This window comes from Oncorhynchus gorbuscha, linkage group LG03, assembly GCF_021184085.1.
Source record: "Oncorhynchus gorbuscha isolate QuinsamMale2020 ecotype Even-year linkage group LG03, OgorEven_v1.0, whole genome shotgun sequence".
Taxonomy (NCBI): Eukaryota; Metazoa; Chordata; class Actinopteri; order Salmoniformes; family Salmonidae; genus Oncorhynchus; species Oncorhynchus gorbuscha.
Window position 1 is genome coordinate 52,945,292 of NC_060175.1, and position 27,956 is coordinate 52,973,247.

The window sequence follows — 27,956 nt, forward strand, 5'->3', positions numbered from 1 at the left end:
TTATGGAGTGGGGTCCACGTCCAGCGCCAGAGCCGCCACCGCGGACAGATTCCCACCCAGACCCTCCCCTATAGGTTTAGGTTGTGCGGTCGGAGTCTGCACCTTGGGGGGGTGTTATGGTTCTCAATCAGAGGCAGGTGTTAGTCATTGTTAGTCGTTATTATAAAAAAAACATTAACTATAACCACGCTGTGTTTTGGTCCGCCTCTCCTTCCCAGGAAGAAAGCCGTTACAGATATGTCTTCAAAAAGTATTCAGACCCCTAGGCCTTTTCCACATTTTGTTAAATTACAGCATTATTCTCAAATGGATTCCAATAGTTTTTTTCCCCCTCATAAATCTATACCCTATAATGACAAAGTAAAAACAGGTTTTGAATTTTTAGCAAATGTATTAAAAATAATAATAATAATATTCCATTGACATAACAGTCTGATGGCCTTGAGATAGAAGCCGTTTTTCAGTCTCTCGGTCCCAGCTTTGATGCACCTGTACTGACCTCGCCTTCTGGATGGTAGCAGGACTGTTAAATGTCCAGGATCCAGACTTACTGTCTCACAATTATGAGATAGTATCTCATTATTATGACTTACTATCTCATAAAGACTTGCTATCTCATAATTATGACTTACATATTTTATAATAATGACTTACTATCTCATAATCAGTGGTGGAAAAAGTACCCAATTGTCATACTCGAGTAAAAGTAAAGCTACATTAATAGAAAATGACTCAAGTGAAAGTCACTCAGTAAAATACTACTTGAGTAAAAGTCTAAAATTATTTGGATTTAAATATACTTAAGTATCAAAATAAAACTTAAGGTATAAATTGTTTTAAATTCCTTTGTATGAAGCAAATATTTGTAATTTACGGATAGCCAGGGGCACACTCCAACACTCAGACATAATTTATAATTGAAGCATTTGTGTTTCGTGAGTCAGTGAGATCAGAGGCAGTAGGGATGACCAGGGATGTTCTCTTTATAAGTGCGTGAATTGGACCATTTTCTTTTCATTTTCTTTCTATGTTGTTATGATCTAATGCTGTTATGATCTAATGGTCTAATGTTGTTATGATCTAATGGTCTAATGTTGTTATGGTCTAATGTTGTTATGGTCTAATGGTCTAATGTTGTTATCGTAGAATGTATGCACACATGACTGTAAGTCGCTTTGGATAAAAGCGTCTGCTAAATGGCATATATTATTATTATTATTATTATTCTTGTCCTGCTAAGCGTGCAAAATGTGACGAGTACTTTTGGGTGTCAGGGAAAATGTATGGAGTATAAAGTAGGTAATTGTCTTTAGGAATGTAGTGAAGTACCAACCACCCGAGCCACTACCTGTTCACCCCATTACCATCCAGAAGGTGAAGTGCATCAAAGCTGGGACGGAGAGACTGAAAAACAGCTTCTATCTCAAGGCCATCAGACTGATAAACAGCCATCACTAGCACAGAGGCTGCTGCCTACATACAGACTTGAAATCATTGGCCACTTTAATAAATGGAACACTAGTCACTTTAATGCCACTTTAATAATGTTTACATATCTTGCATTACTCATCTCATATGTATATTCTGTATTCTATTCTATCTATTGCATCTTGCCTATGTCACTCTGTCATTGCTCATCCATACATTTATATTTATATATTCGTATTTCATTCCTTTACTTAGATTTGTCTGTATAAGGTAGTTGTGGTGGAATTGTTAGATATTACTGGTTAGATATTGCTGCATTGTCAGAACTGGAAGCACAAGCATTTCGCTACACTTGCAATAACATCTGCTAACCATGTTGATTTGATTTTAAGTTAAAGTAAAAGTTGTCAAAAATATTAATATTAAAGTAAAGTACAGATACACCAAAAAACAACTTAAGTAGTGCTTTAAAGTATATATATTTTTTACTACAACACTGCTCATAATTATACCTTACTATCTCATAACTAAGACGTGGATATCGATTAAGGCAACCCCTCGGATCTCTTTGATTCAGAGAGGTTGGGTTAAATGCGGAAAACACGTTTCAGTTGAATACATTCAGTTGGACAACTGACTAGGTATCCCCCTTCCCTTTCCCTTTAACTAGTAGTCAGATATATTTTATTTTGTGGCTGGAATGGGCTTCTATGGTATGGAATAAAGAAAAGAAAGAGGCACATGTTTTTTTGTTGTTAAATTAACAAACGAAAGAGGGTGGGAATGTTTATAGTATAAACAGTGAATGGAGCTGGCTGGTTCAGTTGCATACCGCTATTATTCTTAATTTTCAAACTCTTGCCTGTAGATATTACCCCCTTCACGAAATCTGTCTATTTTTTTGTATATAGAATACATTGTGACAAGTTCAGAAACTATGCAGAAATAACCTATAAATAGGCATAGCCTAAATTGTGCACCTTGTTCACCTATTTAGTATCTATTAAAAGGAATACAACTTCTAAGCAGCACCGTGTGTGGACTGAACTGAATGTAACAGGTGTCAAATACTGTTGTCCGTCGATAATGAAGACAAGGCGCGCAAAAGAGAGGTCGGGTAGTTTTTCTCAACGCTTTGCGATAATGTGTTGTCCCGTTCCAACTCGATGCAATTGGGGTTTCTGTGTTGGCCAATCATAATCGAACGCGCGTAGTGTACGCGGTAAAATTAGGCTGTGCTTAGTTTTTTTTTCTCTCCAAAGGGGCGTTTTTTTTCAAGCCATCTTGACTGAATATCTAGCTACATCCCAAGATAGCTAGCTAGCTAGCTACATCAATCTGACACATCTTACGTTATTGTATGTGCCATTTAGAGTAGCCATTTCAAGTCGAAGACGTCTAAATCACAGATATGTCAGCAGGTCGAGTTTGAGCATTTTGTCCGAAGTCACCATGGAGGACTGAAGTGCTGAAGATGACGCTGTCGCCCCTGAAATTACCGGGTAGCAATGGCATAGCTTGTTACTAGCATGTCGGTCGTATTTCAACGTTAGCTAACGTTATCTTTCTCTGGCTCGCGCATGTCATAGGATCACGTTAAACAAGGTAAACACTTCCGACATTTTGGCTGACTTGTTTGTTTTTGCTTCATAAAATATGGCGCTCGTCATGTCGAGCTAAATGTGCCCTGTGCAAGCTAGCTATCAAATAGTAACGTTAGTTTGTTAAAACGTTAGCTAGGGTTAGAGTTGTGTTTGAAGGGTCCGTAGCCTGAGGACACACATTGCGGCATTCTAGCCAAAATGATACTTGTAGTTATGGACCGTGTTAACCCAGTTATGGTGCCACTGTTTTATAGGTTGCTTATCTGTTCACAATAATAGTGACTGCAAATGTTGTATGGATAAAATGGCTGACAGTCGGGTCGGTTTGGTGTTTAGCGCTCTGCAACCCAACTATGTGAGCAAAAAATAGAAGATATGAGCAGTTGATTGGTTACATATAGAAGTGTGGAATATTCTCGAGCTGTGATTGGATGTAAACTAGGCTGTTAGTTAGATGTGTGGCAAAGAAATTGCTGTCATTTTTATTTTATTTTTTAACCAGGCAAGTCGGTTAAGAACAAATTCTTATTTACAATGAACATTGGGTTAACAGCCTTGTTCAAGGGCAGAACGACAGATTTGTACTTTGTCAGCTCGGGGATTCAATCTAGCAACCTTTCAGTTACTGGGCCAACCACTAGGCTACCTGCCGCTCCGTAATCATACCTCAGTGACTATAATAGCTACCAAATTGCTTTTAGTGTTTTTCTGATATGAGATGAATCTGTGATAATTTATTTGATTGCAAATCAGTAGTAAAATCAGTAGGCCTAATGTCTCTTCTGCTTTGTGGCTATTGGTCATTTCCATGTGAAAGGTCCCAGGAGCACGAACATATGAAGTTCATAAGAGCATGTCAAATGAAAGCTATCTCTTAGACTTAGACTAGAGAAGAAAAAGACTATTAGTTTAAGCACTGTCTATTGTTGCAACTTAGAGGCAGATCAGATCCCATTTGACTAATTTATGTAGAAATCCAGGTAATTCCAAAGGGATGCAAGTTTAAAGAACTCCATTCCTTGGTCTCAATCTGCACTGACATGACAGAACTGAGCTGGTTAGAGCAGATATCATAATATATATATTATTGTCTTCAGACTATTCACACCCCTTGACTTTTTCCACACTTTGTTGTGTTGATCTGAATTTTAAAATGGATTAAATGTAGATGTTTTGTCACTGGCCCACACACAATACCCCATAATGTCAATGTGGAATTATGTTTTTTCGAAATTTTTACAAATTAATAAAAATGAAAAGCTGAAATGTCTTGAGTCAATAAGTATTTGACCCCTTTGTTATGGTAAGCCTAAATAAGTAAAGGAGTAAAAATGTGCTTAACAAGTCACATAAGTTGCATGGTCACTCTGTGTGAAATAGTAGTTGTTGTTTTTTTGACTACCTCATCTCTGTACCCCACACATTAAATTATCTGTAAGGTCCCTCAGTCGAGCAGTGAATTTCAAACACCGATTCAACCACAAAGGCCAGGCATGTTTTCCAATGCCTTGCAAAAAAGGGCACCTATTGGTAGATGGGCAAATAAAAAAAGCGGGACATCGAATATATGTTTGAGCATGGGGAAGTTATTAATTACACTTTGGATGGTGTATCAAAACACCCAGTCACTACAAAGATGCAGGCGTCCTTCCTAACTCTGCTGCCGGAGAGAAAGGATGCCACTAAGGGATTTCACCATAAGGCCAATGGGTGTCTTTAAAACTGAGATGATCAACAAATTTGTAGTTACTTCACAATACTAACCTAACTGATGTACAGAATACAAAATATTCCAAAACATACACCCTGTTTGCAGCAAGGCACGAAAGAAATACTGCAAAAAAATGTGTCAAAGCAATTCACTTTTTGTCCTGAATACAAATTGTCAAGTTCGAGGCAAATCCAATACATCACATTACTGAGTACCACTCTCCATATTTTCAAGCATATTTAAGGACTGCAGAGTTTTTCAGGAGAAAAAAAGAAACCGAATGGAACTAAGCACAGGCAAAATCCTAGAGAAAAAACCTGGTTCAGTCTGCTATCCACCAGACACTGGGAGATGAAATCACCTTTCAGCAGGACAGTAATCTAAAACACAAGGCCAAATCTACACTGGAGTTGCTTACCAAGAAGACAGTGAATGTTCCTGAGTACAGGTTTGACTTAAATCTAGGGCAAGACCTGAAAATGGTTGTCTAGCAATGATCAATAAACAATTTGACAGCTTGATGAAGTTTGAAAAGAATAATGGGCGAATGTTGTACAATTCCGGTGTGGAAAGCTCTTGGACCCAGAAAGACTCAGCTGTAATCTCTGTCAAAGGTGCTTCCACAAAGTATTGACTCAGGGGTGTGAGTACTTATGTAAATGAGATATTATTGTATAAAATATAAATGCAACATGTAAAGCATGGGTCCCATGTTTCATGAGCTGAAATAAAAGATCCCAGAATTGTTCAGTATGCACAAAAAGCTTATTTCTCCAATTTTGTGCACACATTTGTTTGTCCCTGTTTAGTGAGCATCCTTTCCCAAGATAATCCATCCATCTGATGGGTGTGACATATCCTGAAGCTGATTAAACAGTGTGATCATTACACTGGTGCACCTTGTGCTGGTGACAATATAAGGCCACTCTAAAATGTGCAGTTTTTGTCACATAACACAATTCCACAGGTTTTGAGAGCTCGTGCAATTGGCATGTTAACTGCAGGAATGTCTGCCAAAGCTGTTTTAACTTAATTTAAGTAGGCAAGCCAGTTAATTAAGAACAATTTTTATTTTTACTGACATGGGGATCCCAATCACAGCTGGTTGTGATACAGCTTGGAATCGAACCAGGGTCTGTAGTTATGCCTCTAGCACTGAGATGCAGTGCCTTAGACCACTGCACCACTCAGGAACTCTCTGTTTCCAGAGCATTGAATGTCCATTTCTCTTCCATAAGCCACCTCCAATGTCGTTTTAGAGAATTTGGCAGTACGTCCAACCGGCCTCACAACTGCAGACCATGTCTAACCACGTCATCCCAGGACCTCGACATCCCCTTTCGTGGGGAAAAACTCATTCTGATTCACTGGGCCTGGCTCCCCAGTGGGTGGGCCTGGCTCCCCAGTGGGTGGGCCTGGCTCTCCAGTGGGTGGGCCTATGCTCTCCCGGACCCTTCCATGGCAACACCCCTGCCCAGACATGTGAAATATATATATATTAGGGCCTAATGAATTCATTTCACTTGACTGATTTCCTTATATGACCTGTAACTCAGTAAAATCGTTGAAATTGTTGCATATATATTTTTGTTCAGTATATTTCATTTTCATTACATTAGCAAACATTTCTAGAAACGTTTTCATTTTGTCATTATGGGTTATTATGTGTAGATGGGTGAGAATTATTATTATTTTTAAAATCCATTTTGAATTCAGGCTGTAATGCAACAAATGTGGAATAAGTCAAGGGGTTTGAAGACACTATACATTGTTCAACCATTTTCAATCCCCAAAATTATAATGGAATAATTAAAGCCTTTGATTTCTTAGAAAACATCTATCAGAAAAAGTCTTAAAAGGTATTGGAAATTAAACACAATTTTGAAGTAAAGAGTGGCGCAGCATTCTAAGGCACTGCATCTCAGTGCTAGAGGTGTTACTACAGACCCTGGTTCGATCCCGGGCTGTATCACAACTGGCCGTGATAGTGAATCCCATAGGGCGGTGCACAATTGGCCCAGTGTTGTCCAGGTTAGGGGAGGGGTAGGCTGTCATTGTAAAATAAGATTTTTTTCTTAACTGACTTGCGTAGTTAAATAAAGGTTAAATAAAAATACCCTTGCCAACCAATACCAACAGTTAGATTAGTATATGTTTTTTTTTTGTCTTCTGTAAGTTGAAGAAACATTGCCTTGTCTTGAATATCCTTTACCAAAAACCCACATATCTTTAAGATCATTTCAAATTTCTCTCCCTCATAATTAGGGAGGATAAAGAAAATTAACAGAAGTAACAAGTAAAAGTAGACGTATCAATTAGTCAGTTTTTACTAATACAAATTTAGTTTATGAATTAGTAAGTGATTTAAACTCAATTCTGTTACTAAATCAGTAACAGAATTTCCCCAAACACTGTTAACGGAATTTCTGCAATTGATTTGGCTACAATGGGAATATCATAATAGTCACACCACATTTGGGTGACCTGTTACTGTCCTCCCTTCCACTGGCATATATTCAGCAGAACTGTTTTCTTTCTCTTTCTGTCGTCTGGTGGTCTAAGCAAGAGTGTGAAAAGTCTGGACAACCACTCACTCACATACATTTTTCTTACTGGTTCTTACCCCATGAGCCCCTCTTTCCATTTACTGTAACCAGCCCTTTCAACCACTGAGCACCGATGTCCACGGACGTTGAAAAGTAGTTGAAATTTGGTCAATCCACCCTGAACTTGATTTCAACATTTGTTTTCAACATCGTGGTCCTTCTGTAGCTCAGTTGGTAGAGCATGGCGCTTGTAACGCCAGGGTAGTGGGTTCGATCCCCGGGACCACCCATACGTAGAATGTATGCACACATGACTGTAAGTCACTTTGGATAAAAGCGTCTGCTAAATGGCATATCATGTATCATGTATCATATCCAACATCAGACGTCTGGACCGGCCTTAATTTGGCCCAAACATAGATGTCCGTGATTGGTTTAAATTTGGTCCAAAACAAGTCTGAACCAATCATAGATGTCTAGTTTTCACAAGTTTGGACAGTAGAGTATAGTAGAACACAGTACAGTTAAGAAAGTAGTATAGTACAGTACAGTAGAACACAGTACAGTAAGGAAAAGTATAGTACAGTCCTATAGAGTGGAGTAGAATTCTGTACTGTACACAGTAGAGCACACAAGCATGGGTAGGTTACACTATAATTCTTTGTATTGAACTATACTTTACTGTACTCTATGGTATTGAACTGTACTCTACTTGACTATACTCCACTGTGCTGTACTTTGATCTCCAAACATGTGAAACGTAGAGGTCTATGATTGGTTCAGATTTAGTCCGGACCAACCAAATTTGGTGGTGTTTGGCCGCGGTGCTCATTAAAATAATAGCCAATGTGTAGAATAATGCCCAAATATGCAAAGGAGGATATTAAATATTTATACGTTCGTTTACCTATTTAGGATACATCACCATGAACTATACATAATGATGTATTTCTGTATAGTACAGATCAGGGACCCATGTTGAAATTCTGTTTCTGCAATTCTGTTACCGGGTGTAAACCTCACTAACTGTAGTTTAATTACCAAAGATATGTTTTCAAACCAGGGTGTCATGTCATAGCAGACTTCATTGAATCTTAACTCGGATCAGATATTTAATAGTTTTTTTTAAAATGTCACGTAAAAAGCAAGGGAGATTTTACAGAACTTCTGTTACGAAACTTAGCATCTGCACAGTTCTTCCATTAAATGTTTTTGTAAAAATGTCAGTGTAAAAGTTGCAGAGTTGTATGGTTTGTTATACTTTGAAATTATTATAAAAAATTTTGGGCATACATTTGAAATGTTTACCATGTTGTGCTGCTGTCATGTTGTGTTGCTACCACGTTGTTGTCATGTTGTGTTGCTACCATGCTGTGTTGTCATGTGTTGCTGCCTTGCTATGTTGTTGTCTTAGGTCTCTTTATGTAGTGTTGTGTTGTGTTTCTTGTCGTGATGTATGTTTTGTCCTATATTTTAATTTAATTATTTATTTTAAATCCCAGCCCCCATCCCCCGCAGGAGGCCTTTTGATAGGCCGTCATTGTAAATAAGAATTTGTTCTTAACTGACTTGCCTAGTTAAATAAAGGTTAAATACATTTAAAAAAATAAAAAATCTGAGTCTCAGTACAATTACTGTTGAATTGCCCTATTTTGACCAGAAAATGTAATGTGCATGTTCCTGTGAATCTCTCTTGCACAAACCTGCAGCAGGCTTGGCACTGGTGAGTGCATTAGCTACTGTATGTTGATAAGTTGGTGTTTGACTGTTTCAAATCTACTCTGGTGGGTTGTCTTCCTTATCTCACATACATCTAAGTTATAGTCTCTCTATCCTAATGTGCTATGTAATCATCATTCATGACATTTCAAATGAAGGATACCTTCTAATTAGTTCCTCGATTGACTTAGTGTGCAATTCAGAATTGAACGACCGATTTTGTTTCTTTTTTTTTTTTTGCATAACTCCACCCTCTCCATTCTAGGAAACTAGACCCCCATGAGAAGGCTGCGGAGGCGGGGATGCAGTGCTGGAGAAGTTGGGCTTGAGATGGGCCGGGGCCGGGGAAGGGGAAGGGGCAGGGTCTCCAGTGTTCGGCCGCGGCCGCCTTCCCCCTACAGACTGCAACTATCTCCATCTAGAGAGACTTTGACCTATGCTCAGGCCCAGAAGATGGTGGAGGTGGACCTGGATGGAAGGCTTCACAGGATCAACATCACAGACCCTCTGCCAGTCATCACAGAGGATGAGATGATGGCTCAGGACATTGTTGAGTGCAACAGTAACAAAGAAAACAGCGAACAAACCCAGAGCAGAGCCAGACCAGGGCGCAAACCTCCCAACCCAAAGGGCCGCAGGAGGGAGAGCAAAACCTCATCTCACCTGAGCCAACGTTCTGGTGGTCAGCAACACACGCAAAGCCAAACTGATCCTTCCCAGCACCCTTCCCACCAAAGCCCTCTCCCTGAGCCCACCTTCCGCGTGCTGGACTCCCTGTGTCCTTCAGCCGCACCTCCCCTCCCTGCGGCCTACTACCGGTTCATAGAGAAGTCAGGAGAGGAGCAGGACTGTGAGGCAGAGTACGACATGGACGAGGAGGACCTGGCCTGGCTGGAGATGGTCAACCAAAAGAGGGTGTCTGATGGCCACGCCTCCGTCTCCCCGGATACCTTTGAGCTGCTGATCGACCGTCTGGAGAGGGAGTCCATCCTGGAGTCACGGAGCCAGGCCCTGTCCCAGAGTGCCATAGACGAGGATGCCTTCTGCTGCGTCTGCCTGGACGACGAGTGTCTCAACAGCAACGTCATCCTGTTCTGTGACATCTGCAACCTGGCCGTTCACCAGGAGTGTTACGGTGTGCCCTACATTCCTGAGGGCCAGTGGCTGTGCCGCTGCTGTCTGCAGTCCCCCTCGCGCCCCGTGGACTGTGTGCTCTGCCCCAACCGGGGAGGTGCCTTCAAACAGACTAGTGATGGACGCTGGGCCCATGTAGTCTGTGCCATATGGATCCCAGAGGTGTGCTTTGCCAACACAGTGTTCCTGGAGCCCGTGGAGGGGGTGAACAACATCCCCCCAGCCCGTTGGAAGCTCACCTGCCACCTGTGCAAGCAGAAAGGCTGGGGCGCGTCCATCCAGTGCCACAAGGCCAACTGTTACCGGGCCTTCCATGTCACCTGTGCCCAGAAGGCTGGCCTCTTCATGAAGATCGACCCGGTCCGAGAGACCGGGGTCAACGGAACCACCTTCTCTGTAAAGAAAACTGCCTTCTGTGAGAATCACTCCCCGGTCGGGTTAAGGCGAGATGGGTCTGGTGATGTGGAGGGGAGGCTGGTGGGAGGAAGGGGGAACAGAGGTCAAAGGTCATACACTCAGAGCCCCTTGGCCCTACCCAGTAAAAAGACTCCCAAGGGCCAGAAGAAGAAGAAAGGTCAGACGACCCGTCGCTCCGCTGTGCCTGTGCTGCTGGTGCCTCAGATCCCCTCTCACAGGTCAGCCCTCCCACACCCCTTCTACCAACACAACACTCCCAGTAGAATTCTTCTCTTTTGTCTTCTTACTACCGGTATATTTGCTTTGAGTGATCTTCAGTTTAGAGAGCACATTTTTATAGCCTAATAATAATGTATGTTTAATGGAACAGTACAACTGCATTGTACTAACTATTAATACACTATCTATACAGTGGAAAGATGCCAAAATATGAATAACAGTTATTGCAATGTCATGAACAGGCTGAACAAGATTTGCACTGGGGTTGCTGTCCAGAGGAAGAACCAGTTCATGCAGAGGCTTCACAACTACTGGCTGCTGAAACGTCAATCCCGAAATGGCATGCCTCTCATCCGGCGCCTGCACTCGCATCTGCAGGCTCACAAGACTACTGAGCAGGTCAGGAAAATACGGGGGGGGGGACGACGACTTAAAGTCAATTATAGATCTTGTGTTGATAGTGAAATGTAAAATGTGTGTTTGCATGTGTTCAGAGGGAGCCTGATGAGAAGCTTAGTGCGGCAAGGGAGGAGCTACGGTACTGGCAGAAGTTGCGGCAGGACCTGGAGAGAGCCCGGCTCCTGGTGGAACTCATTCGCAAGAGAGAGCGACTAAAGAGAGAGCAGGTACTTTTGTCAGTCGGGGGAGGCCATGATTTTACATACTGTATAATCATGAGTTACAATTTGCATATGACGTATGAAAATAATGCATTTTTACAGTCACTGTATCTGTCTAATTGCTTTCCTTAAATGACTCTGCACCCTTTCATATGACCTCTTTCTCTCCCCCTCTTTCATTCTCCCTCCAGATGAAACTTCAACAGGCTGCTCTGGAGCTGAAGTTGACCCCTGCGTTAATACTGCTGCGCTCCACCCTCGACCAGCTTCAGGAGAAGGACACGGCTCAGATCTTCTCTCAGCCTGTGAATCTAGCAGAGGTTAGTAGAGTTAGATAAGATTAGATTGGTATTTTTTTGCATTGCTTTACAATTCAGCCTCTAGCCATGCTTTTCTCACCTGCTTCTTTCTCGAAAAGTTTGTTCACTTGTTTGTTTTCAATTGAAGGTCCCGGACTATCTGGAGTTCATCTCCAAGCCCATGGACTTGTCCAGCATGCGTGCCAAACTGGAGGCCCATGCTTACTGCTCCATTGCAGACCTGGAGGGCGACTTCAACCTCATGGTGTCCAACTGCCTGAGGTACAACTCAAAGGAGACCGCTTTCCACCGAACCGCCCTGCAGCTGCGGGAGGTGGGAGGGGCTGTCCTCCGCCACGCCCACAGACAGGCCCAGAGCATCGGGTTGGACCCCAGCACGGGCATGCACCTCCCAGACTTCCCCAACATGCACGGCTTCTACCAATGCACCTGGGAGGACGGTGAGCACAGCTCACAGGTTGGGTTGGCCGTGGAATGGCGTTCAGAGAATAGAGCTTCACAATCATAACTCATGTCTCTCTTCTCTTTCTCCTCTTTTTGTGTTCTCTCTACAGTGGACTCTCTCCTGGACCCAGACAACAGGCTCCACCTGTCCACAGAGGAGCAGCTGAAGGCCCTGCTGGAGAAGCTGGACATGGTGACATCCATGCGCTCCAGTGGAGGGAGAACCAAACGCATCCGGCTGTTGCGCAGAGAGATCAACACGATCGGACACAAGCAGCAGCGCTCACAGTCTCTCAACGGGAAAGAAGAAGAAGTCGAGGAAGAGGGGGAAGAAGAAAAGGGAGAGAAGGGCAATGTGGAGAACGGTCCTTTAACATCAGCCTTTACCCCGGGGACAGGTAAGAGAAGAGATTTACTTTTATTGTTGCTTTCCAACCCTACTAATCTTTCTAGAATTGATGTGTTAGTCAAATGATTGATTTGTTGTTGTGCAATTCTGATTTTATTGCCCTAAAGCAGGTATTCCCAAACTGGGTGAGGTACGCGCTATGCCGTCGAGTGTACGCCAAATAAAAATGTGATTCACATTTTCAACAGTACATTTATATTTTCCAACGGGGCTATACATTTGGGTGAGGTTTTTTTCTCACCTGAGTAGCCTTGTTTCATTGGCAAAATGTTTATTAAACCATCTAGTGTTCAGCAAAATAACAACACAATGTCAAATACAGGTAGCCTAGTCAAATAATCAACATCCAATCACATTAACTGTTACTCTCTCGTGGGAAACCTTCACTCTTGCGCAGAAATGTATAAACATAACATGACAATTTTGAGCGAGAATAAAGATGACTTTTGAGTAGTAAGACATGTATGAAAGCAACAGATACCATTAATTCGAAGGGGCTAGAAGCGTCTTATATGGTGAGCTACTGAGTGGCTAGGACAGGCAAGAGCCATACTATTGTGGAGGACTTCATTCTTCCTGCTGCCGCGGATATGGCTGGGAGATTGCTGGGGGAAAAGCCCCAAAAACTATACAGAGACAATGCCTTCATCAAGCAACACTGTTTCACAACACATCATTGACATGGCAGGTGATGTTTTGAAACAATTACTGCTTCGCATACAAGCCAGTGAATTATATGCGTTACAGCTGGATGAGTTCAAAAACATGGAGGGCCTGGCACAGCTCCTGGTATATGTCTGTTACGTTTATGGGGTGTCAATTAAGGAACACATCCTCTTCTGCAAACCATTGGAAACCAGGACAACATGAGAGGATATTTTTAAAGTACTGGACAGCTTAGTGACATCAAATGGACTTTGGTGGTCAGGATGTGTTGGTATCTATACTGGTATCTAAAGCCATGATAGGGAGACATAGTGGAGTGGTAACGCGCGTGCAAGCAGTTTCTCCCGATGCCACTTGGGTACACTGCAGCATCCACCGAGAGGCTCTTGCTGCCAAGGGAATACCTGAACGCTTGGAAGACGTTTTGGACACTACAGTTAGGACACTAAAGCAAGGCCCCTGAACTCTCATGTATTTTCTGCATTATGTAATGATATGGGCAGTGACCATGTAACGCTTTTACAACATACAGAATGTGCTGGTCATCAAGGGGCAAAGTATTGACATGTTTTTTATTTATTTAGAGATTAGCTTAAAGTTTTCATTACTGATTAAGAAGTTGGAGCTCTTTTCTGTCTGCATTAACAAGGACAACAGACAGGTATTTTCATCATTGTATGATTTTTTTTGTGTGCAAATTAACTCAAGCTTACGGGCCGTGTCAAATGTGATATAGAGAAGCACCTGAGTGAGCTGGGTGCGCAATTACGCAGGTACTTTCCTGAAATGGATGACACAAACAACTGGATTCGTTATCCCTTTCATGCCCTGCCTTCAGTCCACTTACTGATATCTGAACAAGAGAGCCTTGTCGAAATTACAACAAGCGGTTCTCTGAAAATTTAATCAGAAGCCACTGGCAGATTTCTGGATTGGGCTGCGCTCAGAGTTTCTTGCCTTGGCAAATCGCCCTGTTAAGACACTGGTGCCCTTTGCAACCACGTACCTATGTGAGAGTGGATTCTCGGCCCTCACTTGCATGAAAACTAAATACAGGCACAGAATGTGTGTGGAAAATTATTTATGACAGACTCTCCAATACAACCCAACATTGCAGAGTTATATGCATCCTTTCAAGCACACCCTGCTCATTAACCTGTGGTGAGTTATTCAACATTTTTGATGAACAAATAAGGTTTTATATGTAAAATGGCTAAATAAAGAGATTTTGTTGTAATGTTTGAGTCACTCAAATATCACATGAATAAACATTAGACATGGCAAAATATATAGAATTGCAAGAAAATGTCTGAGTGAAAAGTTTGGGAACCCCTGCCCTAAAGCATGAAACACACAGAGAATCTCACTGCTGATAGACTGCCGACAGGTACTTGTCACAGTGGGAGACCGGTCCTTCTCTTGCTAGAACAAAAGCGGTACCTGCTGTGTGCCGATCCGGCAGCGACGAACCTACCGATTCTACTTGTAGAATGGCAATGCTCGTCAGTGGCTAACCACTTGACTTGAGCCAATCAGAGAGCACAAACTCCCACATGGGGGAGCCAAAAATATATACATCTAACGTTAGCTAGCTAACTAAACTTTTGTCTATGGACTGGCACTGGCAGCATGGGATTATGGTGAATTCAATTGTTTCTTCGTCATCTGGCTAGGTGGCCATCTGGCTAGTAACAAGGGCTTTCTACAAAATAGCAACATTAGTGCAGATAGCTTGGAATCTAGACCATAAGCAATAAACATGGATATGCATTGCCAAACAACGCTACTGCCACCTTCTGGTTTGGAGTATTTTAACAAGGCTGAGTGGCTGACGACTTCAAGATCTTTGCTGTGTGAATACAAAAGAGATTATTTGCCCACACTGTTCAGAAGTGCTAAGTAATGTCGGTAGTCAAACATTTGACAATCCTACCGGTGTGTCTGAGCTTTAACAAGGTGATAAATGCATGTTTCCTTCTTGTAGATGACTCTCCACCAACACTAGAGCCTTCATGCCCAGTGTCGTCCCCCCTGCCAGGCGATGCCCCGCCTGAACCACCCTTACTGGGCCTAGTGACCACAGGGCGAAGGTCACCAGGGCGCTCCTACAAGCGCCAGAGATCCTCCCGTAGTGGGGGCAACGGGCGGAGTGATGATGATGCTGAAGTTGGGGAGACACCGACACCGTGCAAACAGGAGGAGGCTTCTCAAGAGGTCTCTCCTTTGGAAACTCCCAGTCCTCCCATTAACGCCTGTCCTTTGGTTGGAGTTGGCCGTCGTACATCGGTTCTGTTCAAGAAAGCTAAAAATGGAGCAAGACTCGCAAAGAACAAGGCGGCACAGTTACAGAACAGACGGACCACTGAGGGTAAAACCAATGGCTTGGACCGTACCCCCACCATTCCAAAACCTCCCAGTGTGACCGCCCTCTCCAAACCTGCCCCTCCCCCCACACCGCCCACACCCTCCTCACCGTCATCCCACCACCTGAGGTCCAGAGGGTCCAACTCTGACAGCGAGGCAGACAAGCCCCTCTATCTCGTCAAAGAGGATGGTAGATACAAACATTTAATTTACATTTGCTCTGTCATTTCATTCGAGCTCTCTTTCGTAACGAGTGAGATCCCCAAAGATTGGAAAGCTGCCGCGGGCATCCCCCTCTTCATAGGGGGAGACACTCTAGACCCAAACTGTTATAGACCTATATCCATCCTGCCCTGCCTTTCTAAAATCTTCGAAAGCCAAGTTAACAAACAGACCGTCGACCATTTCGAATCCCACCGTACCTTCTCCACTATACAATCTGGTTTCCGAGCTGGTTATGGGGGGACCTCAGTCATGCTCAAGGTCCTTAGCAATATCATAACCACCATCGATAAAATACTGTGCAGCCGTCTTCATCGACCTGGCAAAGGCTTTTGACTCTGTCAATCACCGTATTCTTATTGGCAGACTCAATAGCCTTGGCTTCTCAAATGACTGCCACGCAGTCATTTGATCTACCTCTGCGCAGACGACGCCATTCTGTATACGTCTGGCCCTTTGGACACTGTGTTAACAAACCTCCAAACCAGCTTCAATTCCATACAACATTCTTTCCGTGGCCTCCAACTGCTTTTAAATGCTAGTAAAACCAAGTGCATGCTCTTCAACCGATTGCTGCCCGCACTCTCTCGCCCGACTAGCATCACTACTCTGGACGGGTCTGACTTAGAATATGTGGACAACTACAAATACTTAGGTGTCTGGTTAGACTGTAAACTCTCCTTCCAGACTCACATTAAGCATCTCCAATCCAAAATAAAATCTAGAATCTGCCTCCTTTTTCGCAACAATGCATCCTTCACTCATACTGCAAAACTGACTATCCTACTGATCCTTTACTTCGGCGATGTCATTTACAAAATAGCCTCCAACACTCTACTCAGCAAATTTGATGCAGTCTAACACAGTGCCATCTGTTTTGTCACCAAAGCCCCATATACTACGCACCACTGTGACCTGTATGCTCTCGTTGGCTGGCCCTCACTTCATATTCATCGCCAACCCCACTGGCTACAGGTCATCTATAAGTTTTGCTAGGTAAAGCCCCGCCTTATCTCAGCTCACAGGTTACCATAGCAACACTCACCCGTAGCACACGCTCCAGCAGGTATATTTCACTGATCATCCCCAAAGCCAACACCTCATTTGGCCGCCTTTCCTTCCAGTTCTCTGCTGCCATTGACTGGAATAAATTGCAAAAATCACTGAAGCTGGAGTCTTATATCTCCCTCTCTAACTTTAAGCATCAGCTGTCAAAGCAGCTTACCGATCACTGTACTGTACAAGGCCAATCTGTAATGCTAAATTATAATTATTTTGCCTCTACGGCCTATTTATTGCTTTACCTCTCCTACTCTTCTACATTTGCACACACTGTACATATATTTTTCTATTGTGTTATTGACTGCACGTTTGTTTGTGTGTGACTCTGTTGTTGTTTTGTCGCACTGCTTTGCTTTATCTTGGCCAGGTCGCACTTGTAAATGAGAACTTCTCAACTGGCCTACCTGGTTAAATAAAAAAGAAAAGCTGTATGTGGTTGTATTAACAAGTTATTACTTATTATAAAGGAAAACATGTCTTCACCCTTTATTTGTGAGTGTTGAATATGGGAAGAGAGGGTAGATAATAATGACGATGACATCAATTAACAGAATTTGTATTCTACTAGGCTTGACAAATGGGCTAGGAAAGCACAAAGAGGACTCCTCAGACCCACCATCCAATGACCAAAAACACAGGTGAGAATCTCTCTGAACACCTGATGCTCTGATTTGCAAGGTGGAATATATTCAGAAATAACATGCATCTTCCCTTTGTTCTGTCTATGGATGTAGTGCCCCCCTGCTACCCAAACGCAGTCGTGGTAAACCAGCTCTGGCTAAAGTCCCAGAGAGGCAGAATGGAGGCTCGGGTGAGTGTGTCCATGCACCACATAGCCATTATGTCTGACCCTAAGGTATGATTTTGCAAATATGGATGTATACAGTCAGGTGGAAAATGATTGGCACCCTTGATAAAGATGAGCAAAAAATAAAGAATACAAATACCAAGCTATATTGTATGCTACATTTTTTGGGGGGAAATTATATATATTATTTTATACTAATACAATTGCTCAGAGAAAAAGTAATACTTTTTTATCTGCATTAACATTCTACTTTTTAAATTTAATCTCAGTTTAAGGAACCATATTGTGGTCTTCCATGGCTTCTTGTTTCACTGGGGTATAAAAATGAGGTCACACCCATGTAAAATCCCTTTGTCAACCATCACCATGGGAACTTACAAATGAAAAGAGAAAAATGTTGCTTGTCCTTCAGGCAAAACATTCTTTTGCTATTAAAACAATAATACACTTATTAAAGGTCAACTTCCCATGAAAACCAACTTCTCCTTTTGAAAATGGACTATGTTGCATCTATATGAGTCAGAAACATTTATTCTAGTTTCAAAATTGACTACAAAGTTTAAATAGGATGATTTTGGTAATCATGTCGGTCTCGTCTGCAACATGATTTACTTGAGGGTTTGAGTTAAAATGATATCAACAATTCATGCCCCTTTTGCCTATAAAGACGTAGGGGGCACCGTGTTTTCTGTGAAAGACTGGGCGAGTTCGTCTTGCATAGCCCAGTGCCTGGAGCGGGTGCAGACCTCATCTTAGGAGCACCAATGGAATGGTCGAAAATGAGCAGACCCGGCGCACCAGGCCATGCAAAACAAATTCCACAAACAACACAAGTATCTTTTGCAGTAGCTTGACGTGCAAATGCTCATGTCCTACCCTGCCCGCGACGTTTAGGCCCTACCATACCCAGGCCCGATTGCTTCTGTCAAATGTACGACCCAAATCAGAAATAACTTCCTCCTTTAGTAAATCCATGACTTGCTCCTCTCTGTCTGTCACTCGCTCCCTAGGTGCAATGCGCTCTGCGTCGCCATAGCATCGTCTTCGCTTGGGCTGCTCTGCTCAATGAAGAGAGATGAGGGAGTAGTTAGCTGTAGCTACTTTATCGTCATTCTAAACTCTGACAAAACTCAAGGAACTTCTCTCCTGTCTTATATTTGACGAGGTGGAAGCACTTCTGACACCACGTTATGATCTTAGTCAGAGTGCGAGCAAATGGCTCTGCTTCAAAAAGCTAGTGATCAATTTAGTGATGCCTTGCCCGTACCCTAGTTATCGATGGAGAACAAAAACCCAGGCCCTAACCCGGTGCATAATGTCGGGGTCTGTCAGGCTCGGGTTGGATAGCAGAGCACTATAATGCACATATTGATCAAGAAATGGCTACTCTAGTGAAAATGGGCTTCCGTAGAAGTTGTTCAACAATCAGATGTCCAGGAAAGGTATTACAGCCAATGCTAGCTACATGTTTTGCTGGCAGTAAGACCGTGCCTGGAGTTGGTTCCACTAGCTAGCTACATTATTTGATTAGACTAGCAAGTAGCAAGGCGTTGTAGAACGAGTGTCTCAAGAAACACAATCCAGACACTAGTTATTGCTATCTTGGCATAGCTGTGATTTGCCAGAGAAATATCAGCTAGCTAACATGAGATAGAAAAAAGGCTTTGAAAGCAACCAACAAATGTAAACGGCAGGAGTTTGCTAAACGCATTGGCACTTGGAATGAACAGGTGCTATGGTCAGATGACATGAAAATAGAGCTCTTTGGCCACGCACACAAGTGGTGGGGTTGATGTGGGAAGAAAACAAATTATGCAGAAAATAACCTCATACCTACTGGAAAATATGGTGGTATTTGATGTTCTGGGGCTATTTTGCTTCCAGTGGTCCTGGGACCCTTAAGGTCAATGGCATCATGAACTTTATCAAGTACCAGGACATTTTAGCCTTAAACCCTGTTGCCCCTGTGAGGAGGCTAAAACTTAGCCGGAATTGGACCTTCCAGCAAGACAATAACCCCTAGTACACATCCAATTCCACAAAGAAATGTAAGATTTGGTATGGAAGAATAGCCTAAGATGCGTTCTACAATCTCATAAAACATTTTAGAAGAAGGTTCAGTGCCGTTATCATCGCATGGGGAGTTTTGCAGAGTATTGAAAACAGGGGTGCCAATTTTGACCCCTATCTTTTGAAAATGATTTTTTTGTATTAAACAAAATCTCTCTCTGAGCAGTTGTACAATTATTTTATACTAATATTATTTATTTTAGTATTTTTTGCTCATCTTTATCAAGGGTGCCAATCATTTTGAATTCATGATATAAAAAAAATCCATGTCATCCCTTGTCTTTGTCCTCAGGGATGAGTATTATTTTGCCCTTTGAAAGTCAGACAGAGCTCACACCACTGGACTTGGTCTGGGCTAAGTGTCGTGGATATCCATCATACCCAGCAATGGTGAGAGAACATGAGTTATGTCATTAATTCATTGCATGTACCTACAGTGCCTTCAGAAAATATTCACAACCCTTCACTCTTTCCACATTTTTTTGTTACAGCCTCATTTTAAAATGAATTACATTTAGATTGTGTCACTGATCTACAAACAATACCCCATAATGTGAAAGTGTGTGAAATTATGTTTTTACATTTTTTATTTTTTTATTTTTTACAAATTAATAAAAAATGAAAAGCTTAAATGTCTTGAGTCAATAAATATTCAACCCCTTTGTTTATGGCAAGCCTAAAAAAAAAAATATATATATATATATATATATATATATATATATATATAACATTTGGTTGCAAATGTATAAAGAAAATACAACTGAAATATCACATTTGCATAAGTATTTATTTATTTTATTTCACCTTTATTTAACCAGGTAGGCAAGTTGAGAACAAGTTCTCATTTACAATTGCGACCTGGCCAAGATAAAGCAAAGCAGTTCGACAGATACAACGACCCAGAGTTACACATGGAGTAAAACAAACATACAGTCAATAATACAGTATAAACAAGTCTATATACAATGTGAGCAAATTAGGTGAGAAGGGAGGTAAAGGCAAAAAAAGGCCATGGTGGCAAAGTAAATACAATATAGCAAGTAAAACACTGGAATGGTAGTTTTGAAATGGAAGAATGTGCAAAGTAGAAATAAAAATAATGGGGTGCAAAGGAGCAAAATAAATAAATAAATTAAATACAGTTGGGAAAAAGGTAGTTGTTTGGGCTAAATTATAGGTGGGCTATGTACAGGTGCAGTAATCTGTAAGATGCTCTGACAGTTGGTGCTTAAAGCTAGTGAGGGAGATAAGTGTTTCCAGTTTCAGAGATTTTTGTAGTTCGTTCCAGTCATTGGCAGCAGAGAACTGGAAGGAGTAGCGGCCAAAGAAAGAATTGGTTTTGGGGGTGACTAGAGAGATATACCTGCTGGAGCGTGTGCTACAGGTGGGAGATGCTATGTTGACCAGCGAGCTGAGATAAGGGGGACTTTACCTAGCAGGGTCTTGTAGATGACATGGAGCCAGTGGGTTTGGCGACGAGTATGAAGCGAGGGCCAGCCAACGAGAGCGTACAGGTCGCAATGGTGGGTAGTATATGGGGCTTTGGTGACAAAACGGATTGCACTGTGATAGACTGCATCCAATTTGTTGAGTAGGGTATTGGAGGCTATTTTGTAAATGACATCGCCAAAGTCGAGGATTGGTAGGATGGTCAGTTTTACAAGGGTATGTTTGTCAGCATGAGTGAAGGATGCTTTGTTGCGAAATAGGAAGCCAATTCTAGATTTAACTTTGGATTGGAGATGTTTGATATTGGTCTGGAAGGAGAGTTTACAGTCTAACCAGACACCTAAGTATTTGTAGTTGTCCACGTATTCTAAGACAGAGCCGTCCAGAGTAGTGATGTTGGACAGGCGGGTAGGTGCAGGTAGCGATCGGTTGAAGAGCATACATTTAGTTTTACTTGTATTTAAGAGAAATTGGAGGCCACGGAAGGAGAGTTGTATGGCATTGAAGCTTGCCTGGAGGGTTGTTAACACAGTGTCCAAAGAAGGGCCGGAAGTATACAGAATAGTGTCGTCTGCGTAGAGGTGGATCAGGGACTCACCAGCAGCAAGAGCGACCTCATTGATGTATACAGAGAAGAGAGTCGGTCCAAGAATTTAAGCAGTTTGGGTCAAAAGTGTCCCCCCCTTTGAAGAGGGGGATGACCGCAGCTGCTTTCCAATCTTTGGGAATCTCAGATGACACGAAAGAGAGGTTGAACAGGCTAGTAATAGGGGTGGCAACAATTTCGGCAGATAATTTTAGAAAGAAAAAGGTCCAGATTGTCTAGCCCGGCTGATTTGTAGGGGTCCAGATTTTTCAGCTCTTTCAGACCATCAGCTGAATGGATTTGGGAGAAGGAGAAATGGGGAAGGCTTGGGCGAGTTGCTGTTGGTGCAGTGCTGTTGACCGGGGTAGGAGTAGCCAGGTGGAAAGCATGGCCAGCCGTAGAAAAATGCTTATTGAAATTCTCAATTATGGTGGATTTATCAGTGGTGACAGTGTTTCCTATCTTCAGTGCAGTGGGCAGCTGGGAGGAGGTGTTCTTATTCTCCATGGACTTTACAGTGTCCCAGAACTTTTTTGAGTTAGTGTTGCAGGAAGCAAATTTCAGCTTGAAAAAGCTAGCCTTGGCTTTTCTAACTGCCTGTGTATAACGGTTTCTAACTTCCCTGAGCATATCACGGGGGCTGTTCGATGCTAATGCAGAACGCCATAGGATGTTTTTGTGTTGGTTAAGGGCAGTCAGGTCTGGGGAGAACCAAGGGCTATATCTGTTCCTGGTTCTAAATTTCTTGAATGGGGCATGTTTATTTAAGATGGTTAGGAAGGCATTTTAAAAAAAATATCCAGGCATCCTCTACTGACGGGATGAGATCAATATCCTTCCAGGATACCCCGGCCAGGTCGATTAGAAAGGCCTGCTCGCTGAAGTGTTTCAGGGAGCGTTTTACAGTGATGAGTGGAGGTTGTTTGACCGCTGACCCATTACAGATGCAGGCAATGTGGCAGTGATCGCTGAGATCTTGGTTGAAGACAGCAGAGGTGTATTTAGAGGAGAAGTTGGTTAGGATGATATCTATGAGGGTGCCCGTGTTTAAGGCTTTGAGGGGGTACCTGGTAGGTTCATTGATAATTTGAGTGAGGTTGAGGGCATCAAGTTTAGATTGTAGGATGGCTGGGGTGTTAAGCATGTTTCAGTTTAGGTCGCCTAGCAGCACGAGCTCTGAAGATAGATGGGGGGCAATCAGTTCACATATGGTGTCCAGAGCACAGCTGGGGGCAGAGGGTGGTCTATAGCAGGCGGCAACGGTGAGAGAGTTGTTTTTAGAGAGGTGGATTTTTAAAAGTAGAAGTTGAAATTGTTTGGGTACAGACCTGGATAGTAGGACAGAACTCTGCAGGCTATCTTTGCAGTAGATTGCAAAACCGCCCCCTTTGGCAGTTCTATCTTGTCTGAAAATGTTGTAATTTGGAATTAAAATGTCAGAATTTTTGGTGGTCTTCGTAAGCCAGGATTCAGACACAGCTAGAACATCCGGGTTGGCAGTGTGCTCAAGCAGTGAATAGAACAAACTTAGGGAGGAGGCTTCTAATGTTAACATGCATGAAACCAAGGCTATTATGGTTACAGAAGTCATCAAAAGAGAGCGCCTGGGGAATAGGAGTGGAGCTAGGCACTGCAGGGCCTGGATTCACCTCTACATCCCCAGAGGAACATAGGAGGAGAAGAATAAGGGTACGGCTGAAAGCAATAAGAATTGGTCGTCTAGAACGTCTGGAACAGAGAGTAAAAAGAGGTTTCTGGGGGTGATAAAATAGCATCAAGGTATAATGTACAGACAAAGGTATGGTAGGATGTGAATACAGTGGAGGTAAACCTAGGTATTGAGTGATGAAGAGAGAGATATTGTCTCTAGAAACATCATTGAAACCAGGAGATGTCATTGCATGTGTGGGTGGTGGAACTAATAAATTGGGTAAGGTATAGTGAGCAGGACTAGAGGTTCTACAGTGAAATAAGCCAATAAACACTAACTAGAACCGCAATGGACAAGAAATATTGACATTAAGGAGAGGCATCCTTAGTCGAGTGATCAAAAGAGTCCAGTGAGTGGAGTGGTTGGTTTGGGGGTCACGGCGATTTAGACAGCTAGCCAGGACATCGGTAGCAAGCTAGCATAGGATGGAGGTCTGTTGTTAGCCACCTCTTGCTTTCCGTCAGTAGATTAGTGGGGAGCGTTTCACACCCTTTACTCAGTACTAAGTTGAAGCACCTTTGTCAGCGATTAGGTATGCTATTAGTCTTATTAGGTGTGACGCTACAAGCTTTGCACACCTGTATTTGGGGAGTTTCTCCCATTCTTCTATACAAATCCTCTCAAGCTCTGTCAGGTTGGATGAGGAGTGTCGCTGCGCAGCTATTTTCAGGTCTCTCCAGAGATGTTTGATCAGGTTCAAGTCCGGGCTCTGGCTGGGCCACTCAAGGACATTCAGAGACTTGTCCTGAAGCTCCTCGTGCTTTTTCTTGGCTGTGTGCTTAGGGTTGTTGTCCTACTCACCCTAGTCTGAGGTCCAGAGCACTCTTCATAAAGTATCTCTCTGTACTTTGCTCTGCTCATCTTTCCCTCAATCCTGACTAGTCTCCCAGTCCCTGTCGCTGAAAAACATCCCCACAGCATGATGCTGCCACCACCATGCTTCACTGTAGGGATGGTGCTAGGTTTCCTCCAGACTTGGCATTCAGGCCAATCTTGATTTCATCAGACCAGAGAATGTTGTTTCTCATGGTCGGAGAGTCCTTTAGGTGCCTCCAAGTGGGCTGTCGTGTATCTTTTACTGAGGGGTGGCTTCCGTCTGGACACTCTACCATAAAGGCGTGATTGGTGGAGGGCTGCAGAGATGGCTGTCCTTCTGGAAGGTTCTCCCATCTACACAGAGGAGCTCTGTCAGAGTGATCATCAGGTTCTTGGTCACCTCCCTGACTAAGGCCCATCTCCGGCGATTGCTCAGTTTGGCCGGGCAGCCAGCTCTAGAAAGAGTCTTGGTCATTCCAAATTTCTTCCATTGAAGAATGATGGAGGCCACTCTGTTCTTGGGGACCTTCAATGCTGCTGAAATGTTTTGTTTACCCTTCCCCAGATCTGTGCCTCGACACAATCCTGTCTCTGAGCTCTACAGATAATTACTTTCGACCTCATGGCTTGGTCTTTGCTCTGACATTCACTGTCTCATAGCAATGGGTCTGAATACTTATGTAAATAAGCTATTTCTGTTTTTTATTTTTAATACATTTGCACAAATTTTAAAAAACATGTTTTCGCTTTGTCGAATATTTAATACATTTTAGAATAAGTCAAGGTGTCTGAATACTTTCCGCATGAACTCTCTCTGTGTGCGATAATGGTGTGTAACATGATTTTTGAATGACTACCCCATCTCTGTACCCCACGCATACAATTATCTGTAAGTTCCCTCAGTCGAGCAGTGAATTTCAAGCACAGATTCAACTACAAAGACCAGGGATGTTTTGTCAATGCCTTGCGAAGAAGGGCACCTATTGGTAGATGGGTGGATATTCCTTTGAGCATGGTGAAATTATTAATGACACTTTGGATGGTGTATCAATACACTCAGTCACTACAAACATACAGGTGTCCTTCCTAACTCTATTGACGGAGAGGAAGGAAACCACTCAGGGGTTTCACCGTGGTGATTTTCAACCAGTTACAGAGTTAAATGGCTGTGATAGAACTGAGGATGGCTCAAAAAGATTGTAGTTACTCCACAATACTAACCTAAATGTGAAAAGAAGGAAGTGTGTACTGAATAAAACATCTTCCAAAACATGCATCCTGTTTGCAATAAAGCATTAAAGTAATACTGCAAAAAAATGTGGCAAGTACAACACATCACCGAGTTCCACTCCCCATATTTTCAAGCATGGTGGTGGCGCCATCAGGTTATGGGTATGCTTGTCATCCGCAAGGACTAGGGAGTTCTTTTAGGATTAAAAAGAAAGTCCCAGAGGTAAACCTGGTCTGCTTCCAACACATTGTGAGACAAATCCACCTTTCAGCAGGTCAATAACCTAATACGCAAGGCCAAACTGGAGTTACTTGCCAAGACAACATTGAATGTTTCTGAGGGGCTTAGTTACAGTTTACTTAAATCGACTTGAAAATATATGGCGAGACTTGAAAATAGCTGTCTAGCAATGATCAACAACCAACGTGACAGAGCTCGAAGAATTCTAAAAAGCATAATGAGCAAATATTATACAATCCAGGCGTGGAAAGCTCTTAGAGACTTACCCAGAAAGACTCACAGCTGTAATTGCTGCCAAAGGTGATTCTAATATGTATTGACTCTGGTGGTTGAATACTTATGTAATAAAAATATATTCGTGTTTTGTCCATTTAATTTTTTAAAAGTACATTCTTCCACACGAACAATAATATTTTGTGTAGATCGTTGTCACAACATGGCAATTAAATACATTTTAATCTTACTTTGTCACACAACAAAATGAGTGTGAAAATGAGTGTGAACACTTTCTGAAGGCACTGCAATAGACTTGGCTTGATTTTCAAGAGTTTTTGGTTTGGCACACGTAACGGTTGACAAGTTACCATCTTTTAGATGTCGTTGAGTTTGACTTTACCAGTTGTTGTTGTAGCACAGAGAGTAACCGGATACATAAACCGCCAATTGATTTCCCCAGGTTGTTGACCCTGACATGCCTCAGGAAGGGCTTCTTCACAACGGCATCCCCATCCCCGTGCCTCCTGGGGACGTGCTCAAACTAGGGGAACGGAGGCAGAAAGCGACAGGGGAGAGGCACTACCTCGTGCTGTTCTTCGACACCAAAAGGACCTGGTAAGAAAGTAAAGATGAGTGTTCTGCTGAATGACAAGTCACATAGTTGCTGGATAGTTGATGTGTGTGTCTATTGATTCCCTGCTATTGTATCCAAAAAAAAACATTCCTTAACCTAGGACACTTTTTAATGGGTCCAGGAAAATAGAGCTGGTCTTAAGAGGTTTCCTTCCTATTGTATTTGTTGTTCTGTTGAACCTTCTTGCTGCTTTTCAGGCAATGGCTCCCACGGGACAAGTTGCTGCCAATGGGGATGGATGACACAGTGGACAAGCTGCGGCTGATGGAGGGCAAGAAGCCCAGCGTCCGCAAGTCTGTACACACGGCATATGACCGTGCCATGATACACCTGAACCACGTTATGAACCACGCCAAGGGGAACCTCAGTTTCAACCCCTCCAATTTCATATGAAGGATTTTTATCAGTGTGCAAATCCAACGTAATCTGTCTGGTTAGGAGGGATCAAACCAATAACAAAGAGCTTGAGTGAGAGAAGAACGACCCTATCTTCATTAATTCACCAGATCGTGGACATGGAATTTGAGTGGTTTGATATACTTAAGTGAGTGATGGTCTGGTTGACTCTCATCTCTTCGGTGAACATTATCATTTTGGAATTTGGGGAAAATGTGAGAGGAGTTCCTAAGACATGATAAAATGTGATTATTCATTGTGATTTTAGTTTTGGACTTTTACACAACCACTCCGTTGCAATGAGTCTAGTGATATTATGGTTGTTTTAGGCCAAGTGAATCAAGAAAATACATAGTATTTGTTTTATCCTCAAAAGGGATTTGCTAGATTCAAAGCATATTCAGATTGTATTTGTCATTGAAATACCATGCTTCTTAAACATATTTTTACACATTGTGAAGGATTTTTTTTTTTTTATATGAAGTGAAAATTGTGTGCTTGTTGCAGCTATTTGATGGAACATGAGGACTTTTGAATGTCTAGTCAGGACAATGGAGATAATGCTGTTTCTCACCGGTCATGTCAGCGGTCACTGCAACCACTTATTTTTTAACAAGGTCAATAACTTGGCGAAATATTATTTGCAAACCCTCCAATGACTTGAAAAGCACAATCTGTTAGAAAAGGTTAAGAACATATGAGCTGTGAAGCCATAGGTATATAAAGAAAATGTGATATAACTCTGCATGTGTAGAAGCATATGCACATCATGTTGTATATATGTAAATGTCTGTGTTTATAATACACAAAGTAATTTAAGGAATGCAAAAATCAAATTAGATTTTAATTTACATCGTGTGACAATTTGAAAGTGTTATTTAAAAAATAAATACGGAAAAAGATTAAGCTCTGTA

General features: G+C 42.4%; 1 protein-coding gene across 2 annotated transcripts; it reads left to right on the top strand.

Moving 5' to 3' along the window:
* The first annotated feature begins 2,701 nt into the window (after positions 1–2,701).
* On the top strand, positions 2,702–27,956 carry brpf3a (bromodomain and PHD finger containing, 3a). 2 transcript variants are annotated; one of them, XM_046342924.1, is made up of 13 exons: positions 2,702–3,033; positions 9,274–10,777; positions 11,021–11,177; positions 11,273–11,404; positions 11,590–11,718; positions 11,846–12,158; positions 12,273–12,560; positions 15,222–15,791; positions 17,454–17,523; positions 17,620–17,696; positions 20,056–20,153; positions 26,473–26,627; positions 26,844–27,956. In XM_046342924.1, the coding sequence occupies exons 2-13, from the start codon at positions 9,288–9,290 to the stop codon at positions 27,037–27,039; spliced, it is 3,675 nt and encodes a 1,224-aa protein (XP_046198880.1). In that variant the 5' UTR covers positions 2,702–3,033; positions 9,274–9,287; the 3' UTR covers positions 27,040–27,956. The 2 variants fall into 2 exon arrangements, with proteins under 2 accessions (XP_046198880.1, XP_046198881.1); XM_046342925.1 differs by having other exon boundaries at positions 15,222–15,605.

Excerpts from the sequence above, each read along its gene's own strand:
- brpf3a (XM_046342924.1), top strand. The coding sequence starts at position 9,288 with ATGAGAAGGCTGCGGAGGCGGGGATGCAGTGCTGGAGAAGTTGGGCTT. Across the intron at positions 12,159-12,272 it reads CCAATGCACCTGGGAGGACG|TGGACTCTCTCCTGGACCCA; the intron begins GTGAGCACAGCT and ends TTCTCTCTACAG. Across the intron at positions 20,154-26,472 it reads ATCCATCATACCCAGCAATG|GTTGTTGACCCTGACATGCC; the intron begins GTGAGAGAACAT and ends TGATTTCCCCAG.